This window comes from Oryx dammah, unplaced genomic scaffold (genome assembly GCF_014754425.2).
Source record: "Oryx dammah isolate SB20612 unplaced genomic scaffold, SCBI_Odam_1.1 HiC_scaffold_25, whole genome shotgun sequence".
NCBI lineage: Eukaryota > Metazoa > Chordata > Mammalia > Artiodactyla > Bovidae > Oryx > Oryx dammah.
Window position 1 is genome coordinate 48,770,338 of NW_024070209.1, and position 13,788 is coordinate 48,784,125.

General features: G+C 46.5%; 1 protein-coding gene across 2 annotated transcripts in view; it reads right to left on the minus strand.

Moving 5' to 3' along the window:
• ELMOD3 (ELMO domain containing 3) overlaps positions 1–13,767 on the minus strand; it is a 33,576-nt gene extending 19,809 nt beyond the window's left edge. Inside the window, exons 1-7 of one of the 2 annotated variants that reach the window (XM_040224298.1) lie at positions 13,583–13,767; positions 11,973–12,139; positions 10,123–10,409; positions 6,437–6,514; positions 5,638–5,707; positions 1,645–1,713; positions 604–695 (exon numbers count right to left, since the gene is read on the minus strand). In XM_040224298.1, coding sequence (XP_040080232.1) covers positions 604–695; positions 1,645–1,713; positions 5,638–5,707; positions 6,437–6,514; positions 10,123–10,173 — 360 coding nt within the window. In that variant the 5' untranslated portion in view covers positions 10,174–10,409; positions 11,973–12,139; positions 13,583–13,767. Of the gene's footprint in view, positions 1–603; positions 696–1,644; positions 1,714–5,637; positions 5,708–6,436; positions 6,515–10,122; positions 10,410–11,972; positions 12,140–13,277 lie in introns of both variants that reach the window. The other variant, XM_040224297.1, reaches the window with a different exon arrangement.
• Between the last annotated feature and the right edge of the window lie 21 nt (positions 13,768–13,788).

A 13,788-nucleotide genomic window follows, 5' to 3' on the forward strand; every position in this document is an offset into this window, starting at 1 on the left:
TTTCATTTCCTCAGCACTCTTTTTCCAAGCCCACATATTTTTTAAATTCCCAAAGAGCTTCCAGTTCCTCTAGGATATGGAAAATTTTCCTGTATTGGCCATGAATCACTCAGCTCTCTGGACAGACTACCCTGCTTCCTAGCATCTGATTCCAGACTCCCCCCAGCCCCCCGCCGTCCCTAGGACGGGAGAGTGGGGAGCAGCTCCACGGACCCCATAAGACAGGACCACTAGAGCTCTGGGGACACAGTCCCTGAGACCGCATGACATCTGGGTCCTTGGCCACCTGTGATCCTGTACCCTGAGATTTCTCAGACAGGAAAGAGCCCTCAACTGGAAGCTTCCCTCTTGCCTGCCCAGTGCCCTATCCTGTGCTTAGTTGCTCAGTCGTGTCCAACTCTTTGCAACTCCATGGACTGTAGTCCACTAGGCCCCTCTGTCCATGTGGATTCTCCAAGCAAGAATACTAGAGTGGGCTGCCATGCCCTTCTCCAGGGGATCTTCCTGTGGCCTATCCTGATGGGGTAGAAACATGGCTTGGAGGAAGAAAGCGCTTTGCTCAAGACCCCAGTGCCACCTCCCCGCCCCGCCCCGGTGTCATACCTTGAAGGAGGAGAGGTCCACTGTCTGGAAATGCTGCAGGGCCTCACTGAAGGAGATGAGCTGCCCCGGCTGGTCCATGCTGGCCCGGCTCCCTGTGGCAAAAGGGAAGACACTCTAGGACTTGTGAGAGGAGCCACTCTATCAGCAAACATGTACCAAGGGCCTTCTGGCTGTCACCTCTAAGCCCAGCACAGGCTTCCAGCGGTCAGTGTCAGACACCTACAGCTACAGCCCACCCAGTGTCAGAGGGCTGGTGTTATTCACAGGGTAGACTCCCTCTCAGGGCTGGCTGGGTGGAGGTGGGCCAGGTCGAGCCCTGCAGAGTAGAAGCTGATCTGTAGGAGCCCTAAGTCCACTCATCCGTGAGTGTGGTGCGTCACTGCCTGGAGGAGGTACCCACACAGAAGCTTGTGACAGGTCTGTCTAGGGGCCTTTCCCGGTTTCTACTTCGCCTTCTCATGCACTGGAGATGAATGATCTCTCCTCCAGCCTGTTCCAGGGAATTAACTCATCAACCAGCAATTCAGGTGACGGCTGATACAGCCCCCATAATGTCTCTCCAGGTACTCAAGTGGGGCTCAGGCTAGATTTAGGTCTCAGTTCTCCCTTCCCACAGCTCCACCCAAACCTCCCAAAGGAACGAGACACAGTTCTGACAGCCCCCAGTGCCTTCCAGCAGACAGCTTCAACCTCCATCTCCAGAGATTTCCTTGTACAGTGAACAATCTGCTCAACCTGATGCAGGGGTCCTGGCTGCCCAGCTCCATCCTCTGCCCAACCTCATCACCCTGCAGAAGCTGACCCTGACCATGGTCCTCCTTGTCTTCTCTTAGACCCCGTGGCATTCATCTCCCTTTCCTCCAGAGGTTGGAGGGCATCACCTTTGAATTGGGAAAAGAGGTTTTATTCTATGTCACATATCAAAAATGAGAACACTCAGGAATTCTGTCTTCTAATCCCAAACAGAGCATCAGCCTCGTGGGTGGACAGTGCCTTTAGCAGCAGCAGGCTGTGTGGAGAGGGTGCCATTCCTCTAGTTACCTGTCTCTGGGTGGATGCTGTCCACAGCTTCCCATTCTTCTTGGGCTTGGAGGACTTCTGTACTCACAACTGCAATAGTGAGACAAGGACACCCCCTGAGATCTAGGTATGTCTGGATCACTGTTGTAGCCCCTGGCCTTATCTGCCTATCTTGCCAGACAGTTGCCAAAGTGAGCTTTCAAAAAGGCCAGACCTGATGCCAGCCTGCTGCACGGAACCCTCTATGGATTCTTTGTAATTCTCACAGTGAAACCCCAACCCCTCCTGGCGCAGCTCCATCTCAGCCTGCAGCCAACTCCAGCACCACCCTCCCCTGGAACCTTCTTCAGCCTCTGGAATCTGCTTTTAGGAGCAGCAAGCACCATGAGAGTCCCCAACACCTCGTTCTTGTCACAGTGTGGTAACTGTCCTTCCCGCTGCACTGGGAGCTACAGGAGGGCAGGGTTCTTGGGGTTCAATGGGTGCACCATGAATGTTTTTGTTGCTGTTTTTGGCCATGCTGCCTGGCATGCGGGATCTTAGTTCCCCAATTACCTGGGATCAAACCTGTGCCCCTTGCAGTGGAAGTATGGAGTCCTAACCATTGGACCACCAGGGAAGTCCTCATAATGAATGTTTGATGAATGAATGAAAAGCACAATGAAAGGAGGGGGGACAGAAGAAAAACACAGCAGCAGGACAGGCTCTCTATAGTCACTGCACAGCCCTTTACTCCAGTGAAGCTGCCACTCTCTGGACCGAATTGTGGTGTCATGGCTGTCATTGGCTTTCCCCTTTTGCTAAAGAGGACACAGGCAAACAGTGGGGAGGATGGGGAGGCTTCTGTTCAAACCAAACTGGTGAGCCTTCCAGCCTGGATAGTGTAAGCAAGTCAGGACAGCTCCCCTCTGCCTTGCAACCAGGGCTGAGGGCTTTCTGTGACAGTGAACTGTTTTGGAAGTACACTTGCAAAAGGGCTTCCCTAGTGGCTCAGACGGCAAAGAATCCACCTGCAATGCAGGAGACCTGGGTTTGATGCCTGCTTTGGGAAGATCCCCTGAAGAAGGGAATGGCAACCCACTCCAGTATTCTTGCCTGGAGAATCCCACGGATAGAGGAATCTGGTGGGCTACAGTGCATAGGGGATAGAGTCAGATAGGACTGAGTGACCGATACACACTTGCAAAATTAAAGAAAAACCTACCCCAAACTCAAAACACTAACAGATAAGGAGGCTGAGGAGGCTGCTAGGGAGCTGGAGAGGACCACAGTGAAAGCAACCTGTGGAGCCAAATGGCTTGTGAACTTTTTAGCTCCCTCACAAGCTGTGCTTCTTCAGGCAAGTTACTCAACCATCTGTAATCACTTTTGAGATTACTATGAGGACAGAGTCTAGGGGAGCACGTGGCCCAAGGTCACTTGCTTAATACACCTCAGCTAGCATGGCCGACCCAGTTGTGGACTCAGGTCTAGCAGGATTGTGGATGGTGGTAGCAGATGAGATGGATCTGGACTCTAGGACATTCAATCTCTTGCCAGTCCTTGCCCAGGGCAGCAGATGGTACAACAGGGCTTCCAAACTAGGCGACTTCAACAGAACACAGGATATTCGACCTGGGACCATGAGGAAAATAAAGACTTATGTCCAGCACGCTGGACCTCGGGAAGTGAGCTACAACGACAAAGGGGTTGCACAAGAAGAGTGGAACGGCAGCCATGGAAGTTTATCAAGATGATAAGAGTTCCCCCACCCTTCACCCCTCATCTACATCCAGCCTCACTGACTCGTTAACCTTCAGATCATCACAATGCAGTTAATCTTTTACCCCATGCATCCTTGCCTATAAACACGTTGGTCAAAGGTTGTGAACCAGGAGTAGGAACCTCATGGGCAAGGGTGTGGGAGTTTACTGTGATAGCAGTGCAATTAAGAGAGCACACGGTCTCAAGGGGCAACTTCAATCTGGTGCCTGAACTAGAGACAAACACCCTACCCATGTAAGAGCATATTGCTCCTTTCCTAGTTCCTTTAGGACTCAAGGAGACGACTCCCACCTCTGCACACAATCCTGACGTAAATACTATTTTCCCCACACGAACAGAAAAGCATGGAGCCAAAACCCAAACCTCTAGGAAGACAGTTCACGTTAGTATGGCTCTTTACTATTTTTCCTTGTGTCAATTACCTCCTTTACTTAAGCCCGTTTCTCTTTATTCACACAGTAAACGGCGTTTCTCTTTATTCACACAGTAAACGGCGTTTCTCTTTATTCACACAGTAAACGGCACTGGTGATTTAATCAGCCCATTAATTTAAATTAGCTGAGTGCAGTCTGGAAAAAAAATGTAATTGTTCCAACACTTATGTGCCATACTCAGTTATATCCAACTCTTTGTGACCTCAAGGACTGTAGCCTGCCAGGCTCCTCTGTCCATGGAACTTTCCAGGAAAAAATACTGGAGCGGGTTGCCATTTCCTTCTCTGGGGGATCTTTCTGACCCAGGGATTGAAACTCAGTGTCCCGAGTCTCCTGCATTGACAGGTGAATTCTTTACCACTTTACCACCTGGAAAGTCCAGTGTAATTGTTTAATATGATCAAAAATATCTGGCACATAACTGCCAGTTGTACTGAAACAGAAGATATTTTGGTATTTGAGGCAACATCTCTAATCAATATTAGGTTTGTCAACACGTGGTAAAGACAAAATTCAATTAAAAGAAACTTTACAGGGACTTCCCTGGCCATCATAGTGACTGAGACTTTGTCTTCCAACGTAAAGGGTGTGGGTTGGATCCCTGGTTGGGGAGCCAAGATTCCACATGCCCGAAGGCCAAAAAAATCAAAAACATAAAATAGAAGCAATGTTGTAACAAATTTAATATCCACATGGTAGGGCAGGGGAGGGAAGTTCAAAAGGGAGGCGATATATGTATACTTGTGACTGATTCATGTTGTTTCTGGCAGAAACCAACACAACACTGTAAAGTAATAATTCTCCAATTAAAAATAAAATTTAAAAAATGGTTCTCTTTAAAAAAAAAAGGAAACTTTCTGAGACCTTCAAATAATTTTTCTACACTGGAATATTTTTAATAGACTCCCATATTCTTGGAGATTACACATTCAATTTGCAAGATTTTAAGATAACAAAACACACCAGTGAGTGCTCGCTATGATTCTGTGTGTTAAGCACTTTTCATTATCTCATTATCATACAGGTTCTGATATAACCCCAGTTTTACAGATAAGTAAAGTGAGGGTTAGAAAGATTAAGTTCCTTGCTTTGGGTCATGGAGCTGGTGGGTCAGAGTCAAGACCTAAGCCAGAGACATTTGACTCCAGAAGTGGTCCTTCTGAATTGGTGGAGTGTGCTTTCTTGTGCAGTATAATAGCAGGCAGAGTGAGCTTTAAATAGAGTATGAGAAGCGCCATGTCAAGCAGGTAAAACAAGATTAACTTTCCAAAGCCTTTTCATCTACTCTGTATCATTTCAGTATCACAACATCCTTTACAGCACAAAGGAGATATTGATATTTCCACTGTAGACACAGAGATATTTTCCCAAAAGGCAACTAAGCCACTAGCAGAGCTTTGGGGACCAAGTTAGAACTCAGGTCTCTCAGGACCTCCCTGGCAGTCCAGTGGTTAAGACTTCACCTTCCAAAGCAGAGGGTGTGTGTGGGTTTTATCCTTGGTCAGGGAGCTAAGATCCCACATGCACTGCAGCCAGAAAACCAAAACATATGACAAACGCAATATTGTAACACATTCAATAAGAGACTTTAAAAATGATCCACATCCAAAAAAAAAAAAAACCCTTAAAAAAGAAAGAATGAACTCAGGTCTCTAGACTCCTAATCCAGTGTCAGTTCTCATTTCCCTTGAAGAAGGATAAATCTATAAAATTCTATAGGAAAAGTAGTGAGAGAAATTCAAGGAAGGAAAGGAAAGACCCACGAGCTCTGCCTTGAGTCCCACCCAGGCTCTGCGGGCCCTGAAGGGGACCTTACCACTGGGCTCCCAGCCGTTTGACTCTGCTGTCAGGGCCTGGAGGACGCTGTGGTTCTTCAACTCTGAGATCTGTAGGGGCAGGTGACCTTCAGTGTGAGGGCGGAGTCCAAGTCCTCCTATCCACACAAACACAAACTGCCCACTGTACCAAATGTTCTTGAAACTGGAGGCCATTAGAATCTGTCTTCCCCCCCCACCAAAAAAAAAGAATCTGTCTTCCCAAATGGGTGGGGTAAAGCCAATCTTAATGAGTGCGTGTTCAGTCGCTCAGTTGTGTCCGACTCTTTGAGACCCCACAGACTGTAGCCTGCCAGGCTCCTCTGTCCATGGAATTTTCCAGGCAAGAGTACTGGAGTGGGTTGCTGTTTCCTCCTCCAAGGGATCTTCCCTACTCAGGGATTTAACCCACTCCTGCATTGACAGCTGGGTTCTTTACCACTGAGCAACCTGGGAAGCCCAATCTTAATGAGAGGAACCTGGAAAATACCAACTGGAGAAGTTGGGCAATGTAGGGACAAGTATATGTCCTCCTTGAAGAGTAAATGGATAAAAATCTACTCAACTGAGACAGTGGTGAGCTGTTGATATCCCCACTGTGCTTTACATTCTGCTTCATTACAATAATTTTCTGATCAGGCAGAGATTGTTTTGCATGTCCATTCCCACTCCTACCCCCAAAGTATGTACTACTGGAGGGCAAGGTCTGTGCCATCCTGTGTCCCGGCACCTGGCACCACATAGCGGCATGTTACACGAGCGTCTACTGACAAAAGACACTGGGCTGTGGGCAGTACGCACAGAAATTCCTCTGAAAGCAAGAAGAGCACTGCTGTCCTTGTCACATGGTGCAGAGGACCCAGCAGACACACTTTCAACCTGCAAGGCAAACGAGAGTCAGTCTCTCAGGCACATATCAGTCCCCCAGAGATGAGAGCTTGAACAGCACACCCCTTCCCTTAACACACACACAATGGATTAACCCTGGAGAAGTCAACTACAGGTAACACTGTAGGGACAACTCCTGTTTAACCTGGTCTGCAAAAAGCTTAATGTTAATATAATCTCATACAGATTTCTTGGCCCCATTCAAAGTCTCAGGGCTCTGAGTAAGTAAAGTTGAGTGAGGCGGTTTCCTCATGTTCTACTCAGCCAAATCTTTCCCCTGCTGGAGCTTAAAAACTACCCAACAAACCTTTTGCAACTCATATCAAAACACAAGGCTAATTTTCCTGTCTTTGGTGTTTAGTTGCTAAGTTGTGTCCGACTCTTTGCAACTCCATGGACTGTAGCCCACTAGGCCCCTCTGTCCATGGGATTTCCCAGGCAAGAATACTGGAGTGGGTTGCCATTTCCTCCTCCAGGGGATCTTCCCGACCCAGGGATCAAAGCCGGGTCTCCCACATTGTAGGCAAATTCTTTACTACTGAGCCACCTGGGAAGCCCTAATGCTCTTAATGTTAAAAAATGAAATGAAATCCTACAAGTCAGTAAGAGAAAAAAAAAAAGAAACCAGTAGAAAAATGGGCATGGATGTAGATGGTTTGCATAAAAGGAAACACAAACAGTTCTTAAACATGTGAAGAAATGCTCAACCTTACTCATAACAAGAGAAATGTCAACTAAAATCAGCTAAAACTACTCTTGAAATAACATTTTTCACTTATCTTGTTATCAAAGATCAAAAAGCGTGGTGACACCGTGCTGGCTAGAGGTACCAAGAGCTGTAAGACACTGGACAGTGAACTGTTACCACCTCTCCGGCTTGATAAGATCGGACAATCATGTATGCTGTGTCTCTTTGGGGCCTGCAACTGCATTTGAGGAATTTATCTAATATATATACTCATCCATGGGCAAAATGGCATGCTTACAGTGTTACTCGTGGCTTTGTTCGTCTGTTTTTGTTTGTTTTGGCTGCACTGGGTCTCTGTTGCCATGCCATCTCTAGCTGTGGTCCGAGGGGTTCTCGCTGCGGTGGCCTCTCTTGTTGTGGGGCATGAGCTCTAGGGCACATGGGCTTAGCTGCCCCCGTGGCATGTGGGATCTTCCTGGACCAGGGATTGAACCCATGTCCCCTGCACTGGCAGGCAGACTCTTAACCACTAGACCATGAAGGAAATCCATGGTAGTACTGTTTATAAAAGCAAAAGGCTAGAGAAACTCTGAATGTCCACTGATGGACTTCTTATTTTATTTTACTTTATTTATAACCCCCCCCACCTGCCGTTTCACCGAGATGTAACTGACATACATCACTGTATAAGGTCCAAGACGCACAGCATGATGACTGGACGTCTATACATTATGAAATGATGACCAGGATAGGTTTAGTGATCATCCATCATCATCTATTGATATTACATCAACAAACAAAAATTTTTTTTCCTTGTGATAAGAACTCTTAGGATTTATTCTCTTAACTCTCACTCTAACACACAGCAGTGTTACCTTTTCATGTTGTACATTATATTCCTAGTACTTATTTATCTTCTAACTGGAAGTTTGCACCTTTTCACTATCTAATCCCCTTCCCCCATTCCCCTATCTCTGGTAGCCACAAATCTAATTTCTTTTTCTACAAGTTTGTTTTTGAGTTATAATTCACTTACAACATGATGTTAGTTCCTAGTGCACAACACAGTGATCTGATATCTCTATACATTTCAAAATGATCATCATGATAAATCTAGCTGTCACTAGTGAACTAATTTTAAATAAATTAAAGCATATCCACTTAATGAGATCCTATACCGCCATTAAAATAAAAGAGTAAGAAAGTACTTTATAAATGATTTGGAACACTCTTCATGATATTACTATATTAAGTGAAAAAGCAAAGGGCAGAGTATACTCTACCACTGGATTTTCTAAAAAAAAAAAACCCACATAAATATATTTGCTTGTCTTTACAGAGACTATTTCCAGAATTATAGTCCTCAAGGAAGTACCAACTTTGCCTCAGCAGGAAAACAGGGTGGCTGGGGAACAAGAGTGGAAGATAGTTTTTTCACTAAATGTACATCCTCCATACTTTGGATTTTGAACCATGTGCAGTATTATTTTCTCTAAGGCAGATAAAAGAAAAATAATAATAATTAAGGGAAAATAACTAATAAAGGTATCATTGTTATGTCAAGGCCCTGGAATCCCAGACTGTCCTGTTACTCTAACCCTGCTTACATATTTTTGCCAACTAACACTCCTTAGACACAACTTTGATTTTTTGACTTCTTTTTGCCTTCATTTTTGCCAGAAGAATGAACCCACAAACACACCACAGCAGAGCTACTGCTCCTCAACTGGCCTCCTGGTGTCTAAGCACCATTGTTTCCCACTTAGCTAAAGTGAACACACTGCTGCAATTCCTCTCACATGACCCTCCAGCCCTTGGGTCATGTGGTCTCGCCCCCACCTCCACCTTCTCAGTGTTTTCTGGGCCCTTCAAGATCAGTTCCATCTCCTCAGGGTGGCTGAGCTACAACGGTTTCCTCACATCTCTAAGTCCCATAGCCCCTCTGTATGCGGCACAAGGTCCTCTGCAAAAGACCCGTCTCCCCAGTCAGACTCTTCTCGTACACTTGTTTTATATTTCTCAGACCATCTGCACAGCGCTAGGCTCAAGATGGGCTTCTCTGGTGGCTCAGACGGTAAAAAATCCACCTGCAATGCAGGTGACCTGGATTCAATCCCTCGGTCGGGAAGATCCCCTGGAGAAGAGGATGGCTACCTACTCTAGTATTCTTGCCTGGGAAATTCCATGGACAGAGGAGCCTGGCGGACTACAGTCCATGGGGTCACAAAGAGTCAGACACACTCGCAGGCTTAAGATACGTTCTCAATAATATCTGGTGATTCACCGTGCTGCACAACTCCCTGTAGGAGTCTGTGTGCTCAGGACTCATCGCGGCTTTCTCTCCCCTCTAGTGTCCAAAGATAAATGTTCTCTGGAAGAAGAGTTCACCTCTCTTAGGACAGTGAAGAAAACCTCCCTGGACTCCCAAAGCACAGGCTTTGTCCCCATTCTGGCCACTGAACCCCAAAGGCTCCATTTAAGACCATTTCTGGGCAAAGTAGGGAGAAAGATGGGGAATACAGGGTAAGCTGCCAGGCTCACACAGAGACGTAACACATGGAACCAGGGATCCTGAAGATAAACAGGTCAAAATGGGTGTATGAGTGAGAAAGGGCCAGTAAACAACCCAAACTGATTGAAATATATATTTCCTGGGAGATTCTAATTGAAACTTTCCTACCACCCAAGCAAATTCAAACCCAAATCCTATAACCTACTTAGAAAGCAAACCATCAGGAAAGGCAACTGATCCAGAAGTGACTAAGAGTTTCTTCTAAAAGAATAAGAGAACTGTAAAGAGAATTTTTCCTACACATTTCTAAAGGTCTACACCCTCTTGATATATGCTATCTCTTATTAATAATACATCTCATACCAACACCTTCTTTCCCAAACGGATATGCTTGCTTACCTGTCCATCTCTTAATTCTTTCTCATGGAAAGAGTGAGAGTTTTCATTCATGACTCAAACTCATTTGTTCAAGTGACTTTTGTCCTTGGGCTCAGAAAGGAGTTTAACAAGGTCTGAGATTAGAAGGTATGGGGAGAACCTGGGATTTGACTGTTCTACCGTTGCTCTCCTTCTTGGCAGTCGTTCAGACTAAAAACAAGAAAACAGTCCCTGTGTGCCATTACCAGGGTGGAGGTTTCTATGAGTCTTGAAAAAAGTCCTTGAGGACTCATTCTGGAGTCTCAGCCCTGAAAAAAAAAATTAAAGAAGGAAATTAGTTTCATCATTCAGTTATGCCTCTGACTTGAAAAATCTTCCAACAGGTACTTCCCTGGTAGTCTAGTGGTTGGGACTCTGCTCTTCAAATGCAGGAGGCACTGGTTTGATCCCTGGTTAGGGAACTAAGGTCCCACATGCCACAATCTGTGGCCAAATAAATAAAAATAAAATGATTATGGGATTTTACATTATTAAAAAAAAATCTTCAAGCAGCTATAAACATATTCTGAATAAACAGGCTACCTTAGTGAATGCCTGCTTCTTACTATCCATGTAACGGGACAGAAAGAAGGGGTCCCTGTAGGAGTCTAAGGGCTGGATTCTCAACATCCAGGAGGCAGCACCACTGTAAGTGGTAGGGATCTGTTTTTCTATTTGCTTTTTAAATTTATTCTTATTTGGTGGATAACTGCTTTACAGGGATCTGTTTTTGACAATGAAGTTACTGAGATCTGGGGCATGATCTAGAAGTGAAAGTGTTAGTCGCTCAGTCTTGTCCATCCCTTGTGACCCCAGGGGCTGTAGCTTGTAGGTTCCTCTGTCCATGGAATTATCCAGGCAAGAATACTGAAGTGGGCAGCCCTTCCCTCCTCCAGAGGATCTTCCAGACCCAGGGATCAAACCCAGGTCTCCTGAATTACAGGCAGATTCTGTACTGTCAGAGCCACCATGAAAGTCCACGTGTCTCAAAAGGGTGAGGATAATTTAGGGTGACACATTGGTGGGTGGTCTTAGCTGAAGTGTTCAGGCTTTACTCAGGTCTCAGACCTGGCTGGGCCTAACACTCAATTTGGTTCCTATGTTGGTATTAACAGAAACTCAAAATGCAACACAATGCCTCCCCTTCCTCAGTGAGCACCAGTACTGTACATGTGGCAGCTTCCTGGCCAGTGAAGCTAACTCTTAAGTATTTCTTCCCATGAGTCCAACTCAGGAAGTGATTTGGGCAGGCCCACACCTCACCATGGGAGAACTGGACATCATGAGTGCCTGTCACAACAAGAATCTGGGTAAGTGGGCAGGTGACGGATAGTATACCTCACAGACCTGGTTTACCTTTTTTTTGGCTGCACTGTGTGGCTTGCAGAATATTAATTCCCCAACCAGGGATCAAATCCCAGCCATCTGCAGTGAAAGCACGGAGTCCTAACCACTGGACCATCAGAGAATTCCCCAATTGACTAAGAAAGGCTGACTAAGAAAGAAAGGCGGTGCTGCTCTGAGGTCAGCTCTTCAGAGAACACAATCTGGGTTCCCTACAAACTGGAGGCCAGTAACAAGATGGACTCTTTGTCAGGAAGCAGGATGCACTGACTGTTCCTAACACCAAGAGCCGGAATACCTCCTGATTGCTGGACTGGACACCTGGCTCACTATAACAGGGGGAAAGCAGTGCCCCCCAGTTATAGCAGCTCAGGAACCAACTCTCTCCGTGTCCTCTGGTGCCTCAGCATCTGCCTCCCTTTCCACTCTTCCCCCCTTGACCTTCCCAAGTGTTCTGCATATGACAAAACACTCACACATCGACCAACCTTGGGAAGATGATTGGCAGGTATGACGACCACAAGCTCAGGGAGGCTCTTCTATTACTGGGCTTGAATTGAATCCAGCAGTGTTGAATCATGACCAGCTTTACATCCCTGCTAGTGCGCAGTTCTGGCTGGAGCCCTGCCAGGACTCCAAGAGGGACATTCACAATCTGTATTAGAGAAAGAAATGAGCAGAAACTGTCAAACGAGCAAGTACTAGAAGTTATAATGTCACTCCTAATAATATTAGGGAAGTTCCTTATGGCTGGGCCTGAGGAAGTGGCCTTCCTATAAAGATGGATCCTTTTGAAATTAAGTATTTATGGTGCACCCACTGTATTTTGTTAATTAAAATTAAAAAAAAAAAAAAAAAGGAAGTAGTGGATACCCTGGTGGTCCAGTGGCTAAGACTCCACACTCCCAACGCAGCCAGCTTGGGTTCAATCATTAGCCAGAGAACTAGATCTCACATGCTGCAACCAAGAGTTTGAATGCTGCAACTAAAGAACCTGCATGAGGCAACTAAGACCTGGCACAGCCAAATAAATAAATAATTTTTAAAAATCGAAATGTAGTTGATTTACAATGTTGTGTTATTTTCTGGTATATAGCAAAGTGATTCAGATATATAACACATATATAGGTTTCCCAGGTAGCACTAGTGGTAAAGAAATCTGCCTGCCAATGCAGGAGATGCAACAGGTACCAGTTTGACCCTGTGGGTGGGGAAGAGCCACTGGCTCAGTAAATGGCAATCTGCTCCAGTATTCTTGCCATGGACAGAAGAACCTGGCGGGCTACAGTCTATGGGGTCGCAAAGACTCAGACACAACTGAGTCTATCTACCTATCTGTCTACATAACTGAATATATTCTTTTTCCGATTCTTTTCCATTACAGATTATTCAGTTTAGTTCAGTTGCTCGGTCGTGTCTGACTCTTTGTGACCCCATGGACTGCAGCACACCAGGCTTCCCTGTTCATCACCAAATCCCGGAACCTCCTCAAACTCTTGTCCATAGAGTCGGTGATGCCATCTAACCATCTCATCCTCTGTTAGTACAAGATACTAAATATAGCTCCCTGCACTATACAGTAGATCCCTGTTAATTTTTACGGTGCACCCACTTTAGGAAAGGAGCTGCATTAAAGGGAATGATTTTAAGTTTAAGCTTGCTGGGGCTTAAACGCTAAATAGATATTTAATCTAGAAATTGGGGCCACACCTTAAGTATAAACGCATACATAGGTAGAATAGTTCTTTCATCGGCCTTGCCGCTGGGCGCTCCCCGCCCCCTCCAGTCCCTACGCGGCCCCGGCCGTAGGCGTCGCCATCCCAGGGCGCCCGGGCCCAAAACTATCGACCAGTTTGAGGGTCCCAGAGTCCGGTGCTCGATCCGCTGCGATGCGCGTATGTCAAGGGAGTTCTCAATCCAGCGAGACACCCAGCCAGACAGGGGCTGCGTGGGGACTCTGGCCAGAAACTTTCTCAATTGTTCGGCGGGGAAAACAGGAAAGCAACTTGCCACCGGTCATCCAGCAAGTCCGCGGCAGAGCGCAGACCACAACCCAGGTCTCCTGTCTGCCAGGATCGGGAGTCTCTCTCGGTCTTACAGCTCTCAGCCTTGTCTCGCCCCAGGGCGACCATTTCCGCCCCACATTCCTCCTCCTCTGACCCCCGCCCGGGGAACGCCGGCTGAGTCCCCGAGTTCCCAGCTCTTTGCTGTTGGGGTCTAGCAGCCCCGCCAGGCCTCCTCGGCGCGGGAGCACTGCCCTCCACGCAGCAGGCGAAGCGAGTACGGAGAGGCGCGAGGGTCAAT